The sequence below is a fragment of the Dipteris shenzhenensis genome, chromosome 4, assembly GCF_047967505.1.
Source record: "Dipteris shenzhenensis isolate YYH24624 ecotype China chromosome 4, Dip_SZ_1.0, whole genome shotgun sequence".
Taxonomy (NCBI): Eukaryota; Viridiplantae; Streptophyta; class Polypodiopsida; order Gleicheniales; family Dipteridaceae; genus Dipteris; species Dipteris shenzhenensis.
This window is the reverse complement of record NC_141599.1, coordinates 15,279,433-15,294,377: the sequence shown is the minus strand read 5'-3', so window position 1 is coordinate 15,294,377 and position 14,945 is coordinate 15,279,433. Positions and strand designations below refer to the sequence as shown.

Here is a 14,945-nt window from a genome sequence, read left to right as displayed (position 1 = left end):
CACATTGAGCGGAAAGATGCCTGAAAAGCTGCCAAAATGCCTTTTCCTTTGTAAGATTTTAGTGCCAAAAGTCCCAATTTCATGAAAAGCCCAAATTTATTTGTCTACAAATTTGGAAGTACTTTCATGAAAAGCCTCACATTTGTATGCAAATTTACAATTATACTACAATATTTGTCAAAGTCCCAAATTCTAACCGTGCAAGCAAGGCCAAATGCAACTTTGTTGACCAAATCTATATGCGATCAGCAGCTTGGACTGATAGTTGGCCAACTTGTACGGACAACAGGTGCAAATCGTACGGATGATAGTCGCATGACTGTCGTAGGCTGTACGGAGGATTGTATGGACGACAAACAATGCCAAAGTTATTTGCAATTATACTACAATATCTGTTAAAGTCCCAAAATGCTCACTGTGCAAGCAAGGCCAAATGCAACTTTGTTGACCAAAATTGTAGTTGAACAATAGCTTGGAGGGACAGTTTGCTAAACTGTATGGACAACAGGCGCAAATCGTACGGATGATAGTCGCATGACTATTGTAGGCTGTACGGAGGATTGTACGGAGGACAAAGGACACCAAAGCTGGCGGTGTTGTACAGATGGCAGTTGCTGCAGGTCCGTATAAATGTACACAATGTACATGCATTTACCATACAAATGTACGGATGATTTTGGCGTAGGTAGTAATGATGATTGTGACCTATAAAAGCATATTTCGGGAGTTGTATGGCAATAGTATGGGCAGCTTCACCTGCACGTTGAACTGCAACATTGCGGTGAACAGCAGCGTTGCCTGTTGTATAGATGTATGGATTGTTAGAAACATGGTGAGAGAGAGAAAGAAAGAAAGAAAGTTTATTAATGTCCACTGGAGACCTAAAAGGTCTATGGGACAAAAGAGACCTGCTTATACATCAGTACAGAGAGGGCCATAGGCAACCTCCCTGGGAGTGTTTGGATGTCAACCTTGGGTTCAGCTGTCACTTTCACCTGGATGAGCTCTCTAACCGTGGAAATCAGCTGTGATGTTGGGGCTCAGATTTACATGTTTGTATGGCTGCTGCAATAATCTCCTGCTTCCCTGGGCCTTCCAAAGCTGCAATACGAGCTAGGGTTTGGGTGAGCTGGGACCTCAGGTCTCGTACTTCTTGTTGGAGATGGTAAATCTGCTCTTGCGGCTTGGTCGGCGTCGGGGGAGGTTGAATCTTATACCTAGAGTACGTCCTGTCGAAGGGAGCAGGGGTTGTGGCCTCCATGGCGGAGTAAAGCTTCGGGGGGTGAGGGGAGGATGGGCTGGCCATATCGACTGTCCCCCTTTTGGCTGAACCAACCCCTTGGCTGGGCCTGGGGTACAGCCCAGCCAAGAGTGGGGAGAGAAAAGCGGCTACGACGGGCTGGGCGGCGACGACGGGCTGGCTGAGCTTAATTTTCCTGGACACTAAGAGACAAAAGGTGGTGAGTACTTGCAGCTTTCAACTTGACTAGCTTGCAATGAGCTTCTAACACCTCCATTTCCTCTGGAGTTGGAGCCTCTTTCCTACGTCCAACCAACCAGCTTGTCCACTCGACTGGAACAATCCTCGGGTCAGGCTCAGCTTTGAACTCCAAGCATCGCTTTTCAACCAATGCTCCATCGATCTTTCTAGATTGTCGATAGTAGGTATTGCTTGCTTTGTCCACTCCAACAAGCTGCTTGGGCCGTAAGGATCCCCATAATCTCGCCAAAAAGCCGACCATCGTAGAGGCTAGGTTAGTTGATCTCACGTCTTTCTGTAAGCGTTCCTTCGAATTTCAGCAGCTTCCAAATTGACTGCTTCTTTCCTCCCTTAAAGGTATATCTACTTGTTGCTAGACTTGTCGTAGGGAAAATTATTTTTTTGGGGCTAGGGAGTGAAGAAGTGGCTAGGGAGTGAAGAAGTGGCTAGAGAGAGAGAGAGAGAGAGAGAGAGAGAGAGAGAGAGAGAGAGGTTAGGGAGTGAAGAAGTGGTACACAAATGTAGGAACCATGAAGGTTTTCATTCATTCATCAAGTATGACAAGACAAGTGAAGTACAAGTCTTATATAGGCTACTCACTCACATACTAGCACCTAGTGCATATGGGATAAGTCCCGTGATGACACGTGGCACTCACACATGACTCACACACATAGGCTAGTACTAGATCACCTAGTACTACACACCAACACTTCACACCAATACACTCTTTGGCTATGATATCTCCAACACCCCCCTTCAGAGCAAAGAGTGTGAGACCCAACACACAAAGAGTAGACCGGTCCCCCCTCCACCGCAATTCTGCAGTGATCCCCCCTTACTCTAAACTGGGTGGTCAATACCATCAACCAAAGTAAAAGACAATACATTCATTTTTGGGGGACAACCCGGGGCAAAGTACCTCGTATTGACTCCAAATACATTCATTTAGAGGGACAACTCAAGGCTAAGAATCTTTATTTGACTCAACACACACATAGAAGTAAGCATCATCTTCCTCCTGAGATAGGAATAGATCATGCAACACAGTAGATGAAGCTTCCTGCTCAAGTCCAATAGATGTAGCATATATATATTTTTGAGCTTGTCCAGGTTCTCCTTGGCTGAAGTAGTGAGGTCAAGATGATGAAGCAATTTGTTGACCAACCTCACACCAATGCTTTGTCATGCTGCTCATCCCTAGATGCAAATGGTGCTGATGAATCTTCACCATGAACACGAGGCTCCATAGTAGCAAACTGAGGTAATAGATTTCACGGCAGCAAATGAAGAGCCAGCAAGCTGAAATGAATAACCAGCAAGCTGAAATGAATAACCAGCAAGTAGAGGGGCTGGTCTAGGGCTCTGAAATGGATCAGCAGTCTTCACAAATGCGAGGCGGCTGAAGAAATGCGTGAATAAACGTTTCCAGCAGCTGGTTGATGACTCTAAAATGCAAACCCTAAGGAAAACGCAGCAGGAATATGCACCGAGATGTAGAACTGAACCAGAAGGAGCTGTTGAGGTCGTTATAACTATTCCAAGTGCTGGAGCAGAAGTGTAGGTGTTCCAAAGCGCAACAGCAGGTCCAAAATCAACAAAGCGGTAGCTGTAGATGCTCCAAGTGCGAAGGTAGGTCTTGAAATCTGTAAGGCTGCTCAGCAAGGCACTCCGAATTGCTGCAGCAGATCACCAAGCTGAAAATCGGCTGGTATTTGTATGCTCGAGTGCTGGAAATAGTTCAGAAGTAGCTCTGTTGAAGGCGGCTATGCAGCAGCAACACATGAAATCCTAAATTTGGCGATAGAAAGCTTCAAAACGACCTTGAGGAAACATACGTGCAGGCGCCTGTTGCAGCAAGTGCCGACCAGCAAGCAAAAAGGGAGCCAAGGGCCTAGATACAGCTCCAAGAGGGCTTGAATGAAGGCGGCTGGCTGCAAGGACAGAAAACGGAAGTGGAATGGCTATGAAGGAGGTAAAACAGGTCGAAATGGAGCAGGGCTGAGGTGGCTGCAGGCTGCAGGAAGAAGGGCTGAAGCAGAATTAGGATTAGGGTTAGGGTGACGTGGCAGCTATGGAAGGTGGCTTTGATACCATGTTAGAAACATGGTGTGTGTGTGTGTGTGTGAGAGAGAGAGAGAGAGAGAGAGAGAGAGAGAGATACTAACGTCCGCGGGAGGCCTCGTGGGCCTATGGGACAAAGTACGGAATCAAGTAGCTCATACAGACCATTGTGGGCCAGGGCAAAGGGCTCACTAAGGCCCTTGCTGAGTACTAAAATGCTATACTAGTACTAAAAGAGAGAGAGAGAGAGAGAGAGAGAGAGAGAGAGAGAGAGAGAGAGAGAGAGAGGCTAAGGGTGACGTGGCAGCTATGGAAGGTGGCTCTGATACCATGTTAGAAACATGGGGTGAGAGAGAGAGAGAGAGAGGCTAGGGAGTGAAGAAGTGGTACACAAATGTAGAAACCATGAAGGTTTTCATTCATTTATCGAGTATGACAAGACCAGCGAAGTACAAGCCTTATATAGGCTACTCACTCACACACTAGCACCTAGTGCGTATGGGATAAGTCCCATGATGACATGTGGCACTCACACGACTCACACACATAGACTCACACACACAGACTAGTACTAGATCACCTAGTACTACACACTAACACTTCACACCAACACACTCTTTGGCTATGATATCTCCAGTATGGATGTATGGATGCACGGGGAACTAGAGCATTGCGGTGCTGATTCAAGAGGGTGAGTTTTTGGTCGCGACCTAGTCGTAGCTAAGTAGGTCAAATGGAAACTGGCTAAGTGTAGGCAAGTGGAGTAGGATGGATCCAAACAAACAGTCTTGATACCATTGGTGGGTGTGGGAAGCAATGGAATGCAAGGGAGCAAACAAGTCAAGTGTACTTGCAAATGGATAATAGTGACCAATATGTGGTCCCAAAGTCAACTAGTTGACTAAGGACTAAAATGTCCTAGCTAGCCTACAAGGCCATACCAGGTGCTAACAATATCTCATCCTGTGTATGATTCCGAGAAATTTCCTAGCTTTGATTATAATGTACGATTATAGTTCCAAATGGTACATGCCAAAGCCTCGGTCTTGTGGGTCTAATAGACCCTACATCCCTATGCAGGTGTGGCAAGTAAAGAGCCAACCTTCGCATACTACAGCCCTCTTCCCCTCCTTACGTCCGGCATCCTGTTGCAGTATAGGGCTTGCCTCTCCTCTACTTGTAGAGAAGGGAGGTCCTCGTCCATGTAAATATCCGAGTGATCTCATTGGGATGCAAGTCTGTGTAGTGTAGTTGGACAGGCCGGAGTGTCTTTGATGTGCATCACAAGAGGCTGATCTCTGGTAGGGTCTCGTCTGACCCGCTAGGCACTTTCGATACTATACTCTGGTGCTTCTAGGGTGGAGGTAACAAAGGTGGCAGCATCTGAAATAGCTTAACTAGTGCATGTGACCCCGCGGACTCTGATGTTGAGAGTCTTTGCTATTGCTCAAGTAAAGAGGTAGGAACGGTTGGCTTCGTAGGTCCCCGTTTCACAACATCCACCCACTTGGAGGTCTCCCTTCTCCATCATGGCAATCTTCTCCTCCACGGTAGGATTGCTTCCTTGGGCTCCCTCTATACGACGTTGGAGGTCATCCATCTTCTTTCGGAGATCAATTGCCATTGTCTGGACTATGAGGACACTTTGTCTTAGGGTATCTATCTGCCTTTGCTGCTCCTGTATGAAGCAAGCTAGGTCCATTTCTCTTGCACGGAGGCGATGAACCTCCATGATGATATGCTCCCATGCCTCAGGTGGGATCGTGTGTGCTTGGTGTGATGGGTATGGATATGGCATAAAGGGGGTTGAGTAATGGAGGGTAGCTGAGTGATGGGAGGCATCCACTCTCAGTGCAAAGTCGGTATGTGATGAAGCACATGACTGCTCGATCAATATCCTCAATGAGTGGGGGAGATGGATCCGGTAGTGGGTCAATGAAGCCCTTCGCTGAAATCTGCAAGCAGTGGTCCCTGTAGAAGTTGATCTTCACAAGAAGTGTCAACCAGGTCTTGAATAGTGTAAGAAATCCTCCCGGATAACCTGGTTCACCTCGTGATATTTGAACGGGACGGAGGGGTTCTCAATGTTGTATTGAAATAGGGGTAATGTGTCTATGTGGAGCCTTAGACTCTCAAAATATGTGCATACCAGGACCTCTAGTCACCTTCAGCTGCCAAGGCCATGGATGAAGATAGGCCTAACCATGGTAGCTTGCGTCTCCCTGTTTTTTTTTTCCCACTTAGAAACCTTATCCTCATATGTTAGGGATATTGGAAATTGGCTTCTTGTATATTAGGGAAGCGTTTAGTATCCACATATGGGAAGCATAGATTATAGATTACGAAACTTTCCAAATGCGTGTTTTTCAAAGTTCTAGATCTGAAATGGAAAGTTCAAACTTCAAAGTGGTGAAAAGATGATTCTTTCATGTTCTAGTATAGTTTTATGTCACAGATGATGCGTCGTATGATATGCCATAAGATGTGGCGTTCCCATTCCCGTTCTCCCTCAAAACATTCCTGTTCCCGGCACCGATCTTCTCGGAACGTCCCCATTCCATGGTAACTATGGTCCAAGCTAAGGGCCATTGGTCTCCCTAGTGCCTCTGGAACATGTTTGAGACCTGCATTTGCCGTTCTCAAGTTTGTTCTGTCGGCATTGCTCGTGGGTATCATGGAACTACAAATTTTGAGGTATCTCGACTGGCTAGTGGGCTAGGTTCATGGAACTTGGGTGGGGTCCCATCTCGAATTCCGACAACCATGGAGCATGTCAGAACTTCCTCTTGGCGATCCTTGGCCTGCCTTGTGGGTCTAACTCTGAGGTGTCGTAAGGTTGTGATGATAGTGCTTGAGATGGGATGTACGCTCATTGGGCTTGTCTTTGTTCTCATGCTCGTCTGGTGCATGTGGAGGTTAGAGGGAGAAGGGGGGGGGTGGGCAAGGCAAGAGGGAGAGGGAGAGGGAGAGGGAGAGGGACATGAAAACAGGATCATGCTACAGTTATTGCATATATTTGCTGGTTGTCGAAGTATACATGCAGTTTGCTTGTTTCAAAAAAAGGGGCCAGCTGATTGCATGTTTAACTGATCTCAGACCCTTTGTACTTTTATGTCTGAACAATGTTTCTATCACTGTTAGAACTTTGGCTTTTAATCATCATGTCAAATTTTCTTGATAAACTACATGTTACTAGTCTAATCTGTCAAGTTAGTTCCGTACACCTTTGAGCACTGTTGATATTTTTTTTTTCAAGTTACTTGTAAGGATATTCAATTGGACTGGAGTACAACTAAGTATTTTAAATGGATTTCCAATGAGATGGTATAGGATACCGGAGATTGGAATTCAACAATTAACGATGGATTGTGTTTTTGAAAACGAGAGCTTTGTGCCAACTTGCTACTTTATTTTTTCTAGCCATGACTTGGTGGTGGATTTTGTACAGCTACACAATTTGCCCCAGACATGACTATTATATCGGCTGGTTTTGATGCTGCAAAGGGTGATCCTTTGGGTGGTTGTGAGGTAAGGTGGTTTTGTTGGCTTTGCAAGCAACATTTTCTGTGTGGATTAAATATGCTTTTGCAAGATTAGGATTGTGAGGATGCCATTGTTCTATCTGATAAGGATGTAACTTTCCATGCCACAACGGTCTGTAGTAAGATGGATGTAACAGTATAAAGAAAGCAGCTTAGACCAAACGAGTGTCTTAAAAACCTTTTAGATGCAACAAAAAACCAAAGGAAAATTCTCACAATTAAAGACAAGTAAGTCTGCCAAAGATTTCCTTTCAAAGTCAGGTTTTATAGCTACGTAGTGCACAAGGAAAAGGGGTAGCGTGAGGGCTAAAGGCAAAGCTTTTGAGAGGGTTGAGTAGCTGTTGGGTTGATAGTTAATGGTGGAATGCTAGTGACCTTGGGTCGTGTTTGTTGAGTTGGCATCTCAGTTTAGCAGGCCATCTGATTGATTGCAACTTTTGATGCTCTTCTTGTCATTACTGTAATAAGCAACGTGGCTTGTGAGGCATAGAGTGGCCTTTCAACAGGCAGTCAGAGAACGTTGAAACTGTTCACATGGACAATTGAGACAATCTTAAAGCAAACTTCAGAAAGCATGCAAAGAACATATGGAAGAGCATTCATATGGAAGAACCTATGAAACAAATCACAGGAATAGAATTTGACAAGTATCTGCTAAGTTTGTACCATAGGCGAAAAAGCATTAGTATCATCAAAACACATTCACCCTTGGGCCAAGAAAGATTAAGTGTTAAAAGTTCCAGCCAACCAGTTATCTTTTTTTGCAAGTACAGGCTCGACCTGTTGAGCCCTTGCATTGGGAGTGCTACTGGCCCAAGATCAGCACTGGTTTTTCTTCAGGTGGTTTTGATCACAAGCAGTTTTGAGTTGCTAATCTTTTCTGAGTTTTTCATTCTCAGATTTCAGTTCTTCCATTGCCTTGCATACCCCTTCAATTGTTCCTTGTGTATCTCTTAGTTGTTGTGTGTTGGTCCCCATAGCTTGCATCTGATCTTTAAGGTGATCTTTTCTGATTCCCATGCTGCTCTCTCCTTCTCCCATCCATCCCTCTTGCTTTTCTCCTTCCGCCATTCATCTTGCATCCATTCACCTTGTTTCTTTACCTCAGCCAATACTTTGTCTACGTGTGCTTTCTCATGGAGCAGTGCCTCATTAGTGGTTTCCAAGCTATCAACCTTCTCAAACAGCACTAGTCAAATCTTATGGAGGTAAGTGATAACATCAGAAATACCTTTGGGAGGTCCCCCTGCTGTGTAAGTGGTCATAACAGGCTGCAGCTTCCAAGGCTTGCTTCCCCCCCCACCTCCCCCGTGTCCTCTATACATCCTCGTGTCAAATAATAGCATACCCTGCTGGATAGAAGAAATTTGCAGGAAGTATGTGTTTTCCTTACATGTTTGTGTGCAGCCGGGGGTGGTCAACAAGGTGTCCCTGTCTTCTCCCTGCCTTTCTTTGCAAGAGCAGTACGCATAGGTTGGTCAGTTTTTGAGGGACAGCCTACGGGTGTCTCCTTGGTTCTGGAGATTATCTGTGGCTTTCTTTTCTTGAGTTGTTGGATCTTTGCATGTCTGGCTCAATTTGTGACAGAGGTAGGAGGAGCCAATTCGCACAAGGTTCGTAGTTTCTTGGGTTTGTGTTCCTACTACCGTCGTTTTATCCGTCACTTTGAAGAAATTGCAGCCCCTATGCATGCACTTTCCAAGAAGGAAAGACCTTTCCAGTGGACACAAGTGGAGAATGACTCTTTTGAGGAGCTGAAGCGCAAGCTTACAACAGATCCGTTGCTGATTTTGCCTGACTTACGGAAGTCTTTTCATGTGCATGCAGATGCTTGTGGTAAAAATGATATTGGAGCTGTCCTCACACAGGATGGGCATCTTGTAGCTTATGAGAGTCACATTTTACAGCCAGCTGAGTTTCATTTACAGATTTATGAGAAGGAGATGTTGGCTGTACTTCATGCTTTATCTATTGGGAGCTGATTTTACAGTATAGACGGATCATCAGTCTTTGTGCTACTTTTTGACGCAATCCAAGCTGTTTGAGAAGGACATGAGGTGGGCAAACTTCTTGTCAATGTTTCATTTTCAGATTGTACATGTTGAAGGCAAGAAGAATGTGGTTGCAGATGCTTTGTCCAGGAAGCCACAAGTTTCAATTGTATATGACCAGCTTAATAATGGACAGAGGCATAAACATTATGTGCTTAAGGATGGGTTTATGATGATGCGTGGTAGGCTGTGTATAACTAAGCAGCTAAGGCTGAAGGTTATGAGTGAATGTCATGATCCACCATATGTAGGACATCGTGGTATTGATGCCACAATCATGGCAGTAAAACATTTTTTTTATTGGCCTACACTGCGTCGCGATGTTGAGGAGTATGTTCGCATATGCATAACCTGTCAGAAGGTGTAATATGATCGCAGGAAGACTCCTGGACTGTTATGTCATTTGATCATACCCAATGGTGTTAGAAAATGACCCAACAGAGGGTACGCACAGCGGAAGACTGATAGTAATGCCCAGGAGCTCACACAGTGTGGTGTGGGGTGTGGAATCACAAACTTCTTAACTTATGTGCATAAAATAGGTGTGTAGACTCATCAATAGACAATGAACCAGCCAGATAGAGAAACCACCAAAATAATATATTTCCGTCCAAAACTATGGACACAATACAAAAGAGATAGATCCAGAGTCCCACCAATGGTGTGGTCCTCTGATCTAACCACAAGGTCCTTCTCCTATTTGCTGGCAATCTCTAGACTCGAGCCCCCGTGCTCCACCTTGAGCTTCTGTAGACTTTTCGTCCAGATCCCTTTCACCTTGCTGTCTTTGCACCAGCCTAGGTGGGCAGCACTCTTAGCTAAGTCTGCAGCTCCTGTGTGCTCCCTTTACCTCTAGTGATGAGGCCTAAGGCAAGCTCCCTGCTGCTCCTTTCTGCTGGTACTTGTGCTGCTCCAAGTGATAATCAAATGAGGCCAAGAACCTCTGGAAAAAAACCGACCAGTCAGGCTGCCTATGGCCAAGTCAAACAGGCCGACCAGGCCCTGACCTGGTCTGCCTATAAATGCCCCTTTGGGGCCCTCTTTTCTAAGGCTTGCTGGCCCACGATTCCATGCAGGGGCTAAGCCCTTGGCCAGCCCTAGATAGGGCTTGGTTGGCTGGCTTTGCCCAGCCCAACCAGCCCTCCATATGGGCTGCCATGTGCTGCTCCCCGCCATGTCAGCGCCTGTTCACCCTGCTTCTGCTGCACCAACCTATGCACCGTCATCAGGGTCTGTTGCAGGCCCTTCGCTTGCCCACTACCCTCGCCATATGGCTCGCCATGCTGACGCCATTTGCTGGTGTCTGTTGCAGGCCACAGTCCAGCCATGACTCCACGCCTTGTGTCATCCTGAAGCTGTCCTTTGAGTGCCTCATGCCAGGCCTGATCCCAGACAATGTGTCCCCGCCATCTTCCTCCACATGAGCTGCTCCTGATGCAGCCTTTCATCCTCGGGATACCCCACCAACCATGAATGCTCCAGATCTGTCCTAGATCCACACATCCAGGTATTCTCTCGTTGGGCACATCCTGCCCTAGGTCTCCCTCCCCCACGCTCTCCTCATTTGGGGGCTACAGATGGGGAGGTGACCTTTCCAACAGATGGACCATGGGAGGGCATAGCCATGGATTTTATTTTTGATTTGCCGAGGACACCTATAGGTAATGATGGATTATGGATGATCATTGATCGCTTCAGCAAGCAGGCACGCTTCATTCTTGTACGGAAAAAGATTGGGGCATATCATATGGTGAAGTTATTTATGTAGAATATCTTCAAGTATCATGGTATGCCAAAGTCCATTGTAAGTGATAGAGACCTGTGCATGACCAACTTGTCTTGGCGTTTGAGAATATGGGCACTACTTTCCTATTTTCTTCTGCTTTTCATTCACAAACCGATGGGCAATCGGAGGAGGCTAATTTCACAGTTCTAGATTTTCTGAAATGCTATGTTTCGGAGCACCAGTCACAGTGGGAGAAGTTTTTACCATTGGTGGAGTATGCATACAATAACACGATACATTCTTCCACAGGTAAAGCTCCATTTGAGATAGTGAAAGGTCGACGTAAGATTCCACTCATCTTGCAGACGAAAGATGAAATTTTGAGGCTGATAAGTATGTGGAGAGCTTGGACATAGCTTATCATTGCAGAAGTCACAAGAGAAGCAAAAAAAGGCAGCAGCAAGCACAAGTGTGACGTTGTCATCTAGGAAGGTGATTATGTCTTGTTGCGTTTTTAGAAAGCAAGGCTGGAAAGTACACGGGGTCGTACTCGGCTATTCCCTAAGTTGAGTATGAGGTACTATGGGCCTTTCAAGGTAACTTAGTTGATTAATGATATAGCATTTTGCTTACAGTTGCTTGACTTTTGGAGGATTCACAATGCTTTTCATGTGAGTCTCCTTAAGCCTTTTCAAGGTAATGTGCCTATAGATTTGCCTTGGGAGATGCAGCCAGAGGTGGAAGACAGGGATGAGATCCTTATACCCGAGCAGATTCTAGCACATAGGGAAAGGAAGGTAAGAGGTAAAGTTGCACGACACTACTTGGTGAAATTTTGTAATTATTCATCATTGCATGCGAAGTGGTTGGACATGGCACTCATTCAGGTTCAGCAAAGCGCCAGGTGTCTGTAGCATTACCTGATGCACAAGGGGGGCGTTAGCACTTCCATTCCTTTTATACAGACCCGCTCATGTATCTAGAGGACACTTGGTGTAGCATTTTGTTTCACCCAAGGTATTGGCTACTGACAGTATCTTCGCCGTGCGTGACGGCCTCTATGATTGGTGTGCTAGCCACTTGGTTATGATGCATCTTATGTGCAATGTATTTTGTATCTATTACCATGACTCTACAGATACATATTCATTGTTGGTTGACATGTTCGCGGCATTGGTACGCTTCCTTTCAGGTTTGGTTGGTCTGTTGGATCACTGCTATTTTAGACTTGGTTGATTTGTTGGCGGCATTGTTGGCTATCTTTCAGATTTGGTTATTTGGTTATTTTTCTATTTCAGCTTTGGTTATTTCACTTGCTTTTGATTTGTCCATTGCTTTTGATTTTCTTTTTGTTTGGTTTGTAGGCAATTGAGGACGTTTGCCTTCTTTCAAGAGGGGGGTCTGTCACGAGGACGTGAAATTATGGGACTTTCGATTTGCGACTCTCGTAATTTGCACGTAACTGTCTTGAGCCTCTGGGACGCGAGTATTCGGCCATGTGTGCGGGAGTTGGGAAATTAGAATTCCCTAGTGGGCCCTTGGGAATTGTGAATGTGCGTTGAGTGATTAGGCAATTAATTCCTAGGACTAAAGTGTGCAACAAGGGGTTAAAAGAGTGGTGCAATTAAAAATTGCTTATTTTAGCACATGATTCCAAAAAGAGCAGAGAGCCATGTTTTTGGGGACAAGAGGCTAGAATCAGCTCAGATCATCAGTTGTGAGCTGTCAGAGCCTGCAAGGTGCTGCTAGAGCCAAATTGCTTTTTGCCAAGAGGTTCTAGAGCTTGATAGGGAAAATCGCCATCAACCAGGGCTAGTGAATCCAGAGCCTGCCAGGAGAAATCGCACCTGATCCAAGAGCCTGCTATAGATTGCGATTTTTGCCAGGGTGTCTGCGATTGCTGCAGATTGTGATTTGATTTCCAGACCTTTCGGGTTGTTCCAAGTGGCTGCGACCTGTTCTAGGGTGTCTCCAGGTGATTGCGACCTATCCAGGCTGCTGTTGGAGATTGGTTTTCCAGGCTGTCCAGGCTCTGCAGGGAACTTACGATTTGATTCTGGGGACTTTCTGGGTGTTGCTGCTGAGTTTGGAAACTTTCCAGGCGTGGGTGTTCTCTTCTAAGTTGCTTTTGGGGCTGTGCCAGAGAAGAATAAGCTTTTCTTTGCAGGATCTAGGGTTTTTCAGCCCCGGTGACCTATCTAGGTAGAGGAAGGCTTGCTTTTTGCCTGCTTTTGTGGTTCCCGGATTGGTTGCTGGATAGTTATTGCGTTTGGCTTTCTTTTCTGGCGAAGAAAGGTTGACTTATGCTATTGGGCAGTGGCCAGAGGCTATAGATTGAGGCAACTTGTCTGGAAGTGCTTTGTTGATTGATTGCACCAGAGTTTGGCTGTTGAGGGCTTTGCTGCAGTTGTTGAGCCGTGTCTGGCTGGTTGGGCATGTGGTTGTGCAATTGCAGGTGTGGCACAGATAGTGGATGCTTTTGGGGTCTTTGTTGCATGCTTTGGTTGGTCGAGGACACATGGTTGTCTAGTAATTGGATGCCATTTCTCCATTTGGAGTTGAACAGGGAATTATCGGGTGGGCTGGACGGGGAGTTTGCGAGCGTTGGTTTGCTTGTGGTGCAGCTTTTTAGAGACCTTTGTAATCAGCCGCTTGGCTTCAAATGAATGTTAAATAAATACCGCAAGGGGCACTGACGTTTGGGGCCAATTGATGTCCTTGTATCTGAGTAGGAGTGCTCTAGCTCCCTTGTGATGTAATCTGAGATGGATAATTATTTGTCAATTTATAGTGTATGCTGTAATTAAGTGGATCCTACCGCCCTGTTCACAGAACCATCTACATTGTGCTTCACCTTATAAACCCACTTACAGCCAATTGCATTCTTGTCTTTAGGCAAAGGCACCAACTCCCATGTAGCATTTACTTCCAAGGCATCCATTTCTTCATCCATGGCTTTCTCCCATTTTTCTTTTCCCATGGCTTGCTCAAAAGAAGTGGGTTCTGGTTCCTATATCACTTTGACCATATAGGCATAGTGAATGGCTGTAAATCCATCATATTTCAGCCTATCCACAGGATACCTAGCTCTGGTAGACCTGCGCAAAATAGGCTCACTTTCAGGTGCTCTCAAAACATCCCTGGTCTTCCTTACTCCAGGTGTAACAACAGAAGGAATATCCAACTCATCATCAATGCTCTGTTCTGAGCCACTGGATTCACCATCCACATAAGAGTGACGTGCATTCACATCAAACATGGGCTGATCTACCTTCTCTTTTTTTTTTAGTGATGTTAAGGCTGGTTTCATTTATTGCTGTACACATGGCAAGCTGTTACATGCCATCACATCACATGCACTCTCACATTTTTTGGTTCCCTTTCAAATCGATGAGAATTTATTATAGATGTTCTATATCAAATGTTAAGCTTGAAAGCTCAATCAAATGAAGAGATTACTGTTTTTACATAGTAATAAGTCCATAGTTTCCTTTTCAAAAGAATTATCCGAAATTCTCACAAAGGAAATTGCAGCTAGTGTACAGTGGTGTTTGTGGCCCAATGAGGACAAATGCCATTGGAGGGTACAAATATTTCATGACTCTAATTGATGACTTCACAAGATAGTGCGGGTATATGCTTTAAAAGCCAAATTTGAAGTGTTCTCATGCTTTCAGAGGTGGCTGAATATGGTTGAGAATGAATCAGAATGCAAGCTTGTCACCCTCAACACTACTCCTTACACTAATGCACTACTCCTTACACTCCTGAGCATAATCCTGTTCCTGAAAGGAAGAACAGGTCCACTATGGAGATAGCCAGATGCATGCTTAAAGCCAAGTCCTTGCCCAATAAATTTTGGCTTGATGCAGTGATGTGTGCCAACTATGTGCTGAATAGATCACCTACAAGGCATGAAGAAAGGCAGTCTTGATGTGAAGCTGGTGCACTTGCCAATGCTGATGGGCTGCAATGGCAATGACACGTCTAATAGTAGTAATCCTGGAAATGGAAGCAAAGGTCTCCTCGAAGTCAATGCCTTGTTGTTGGGCATACCCTTTTGCAACAAGACGGGCTTTGTG

At 45.4% G+C, this 14,945-nt stretch overlaps 1 protein-coding gene across 6 annotated transcripts in view; it reads left to right on the top strand.

Annotated features, from left to right (window-relative positions):
* The window catches only part of HDA15 (histone deacetylase 15), a 68,095-nt gene that overhangs the window by 30,954 nt on the left and 22,196 nt on the right, over positions 1–14,945 (top strand). For all 6 annotated transcript variants that reach the window (XR_015540879.1, XR_015540878.1, XM_087373558.1 and 3 more), the window contains one exon: positions 6,993–7,072. Coding sequence is in view for 4 of the 6 variants with exons in the window: in XM_087373558.1 (XP_087229684.1) it covers positions 6,993–7,072 (80 nt within the window). In the remaining 2 variants the exon portion in view is untranslated. The remainder of the gene's footprint in view (positions 1–6,992; positions 7,073–14,945) is intronic.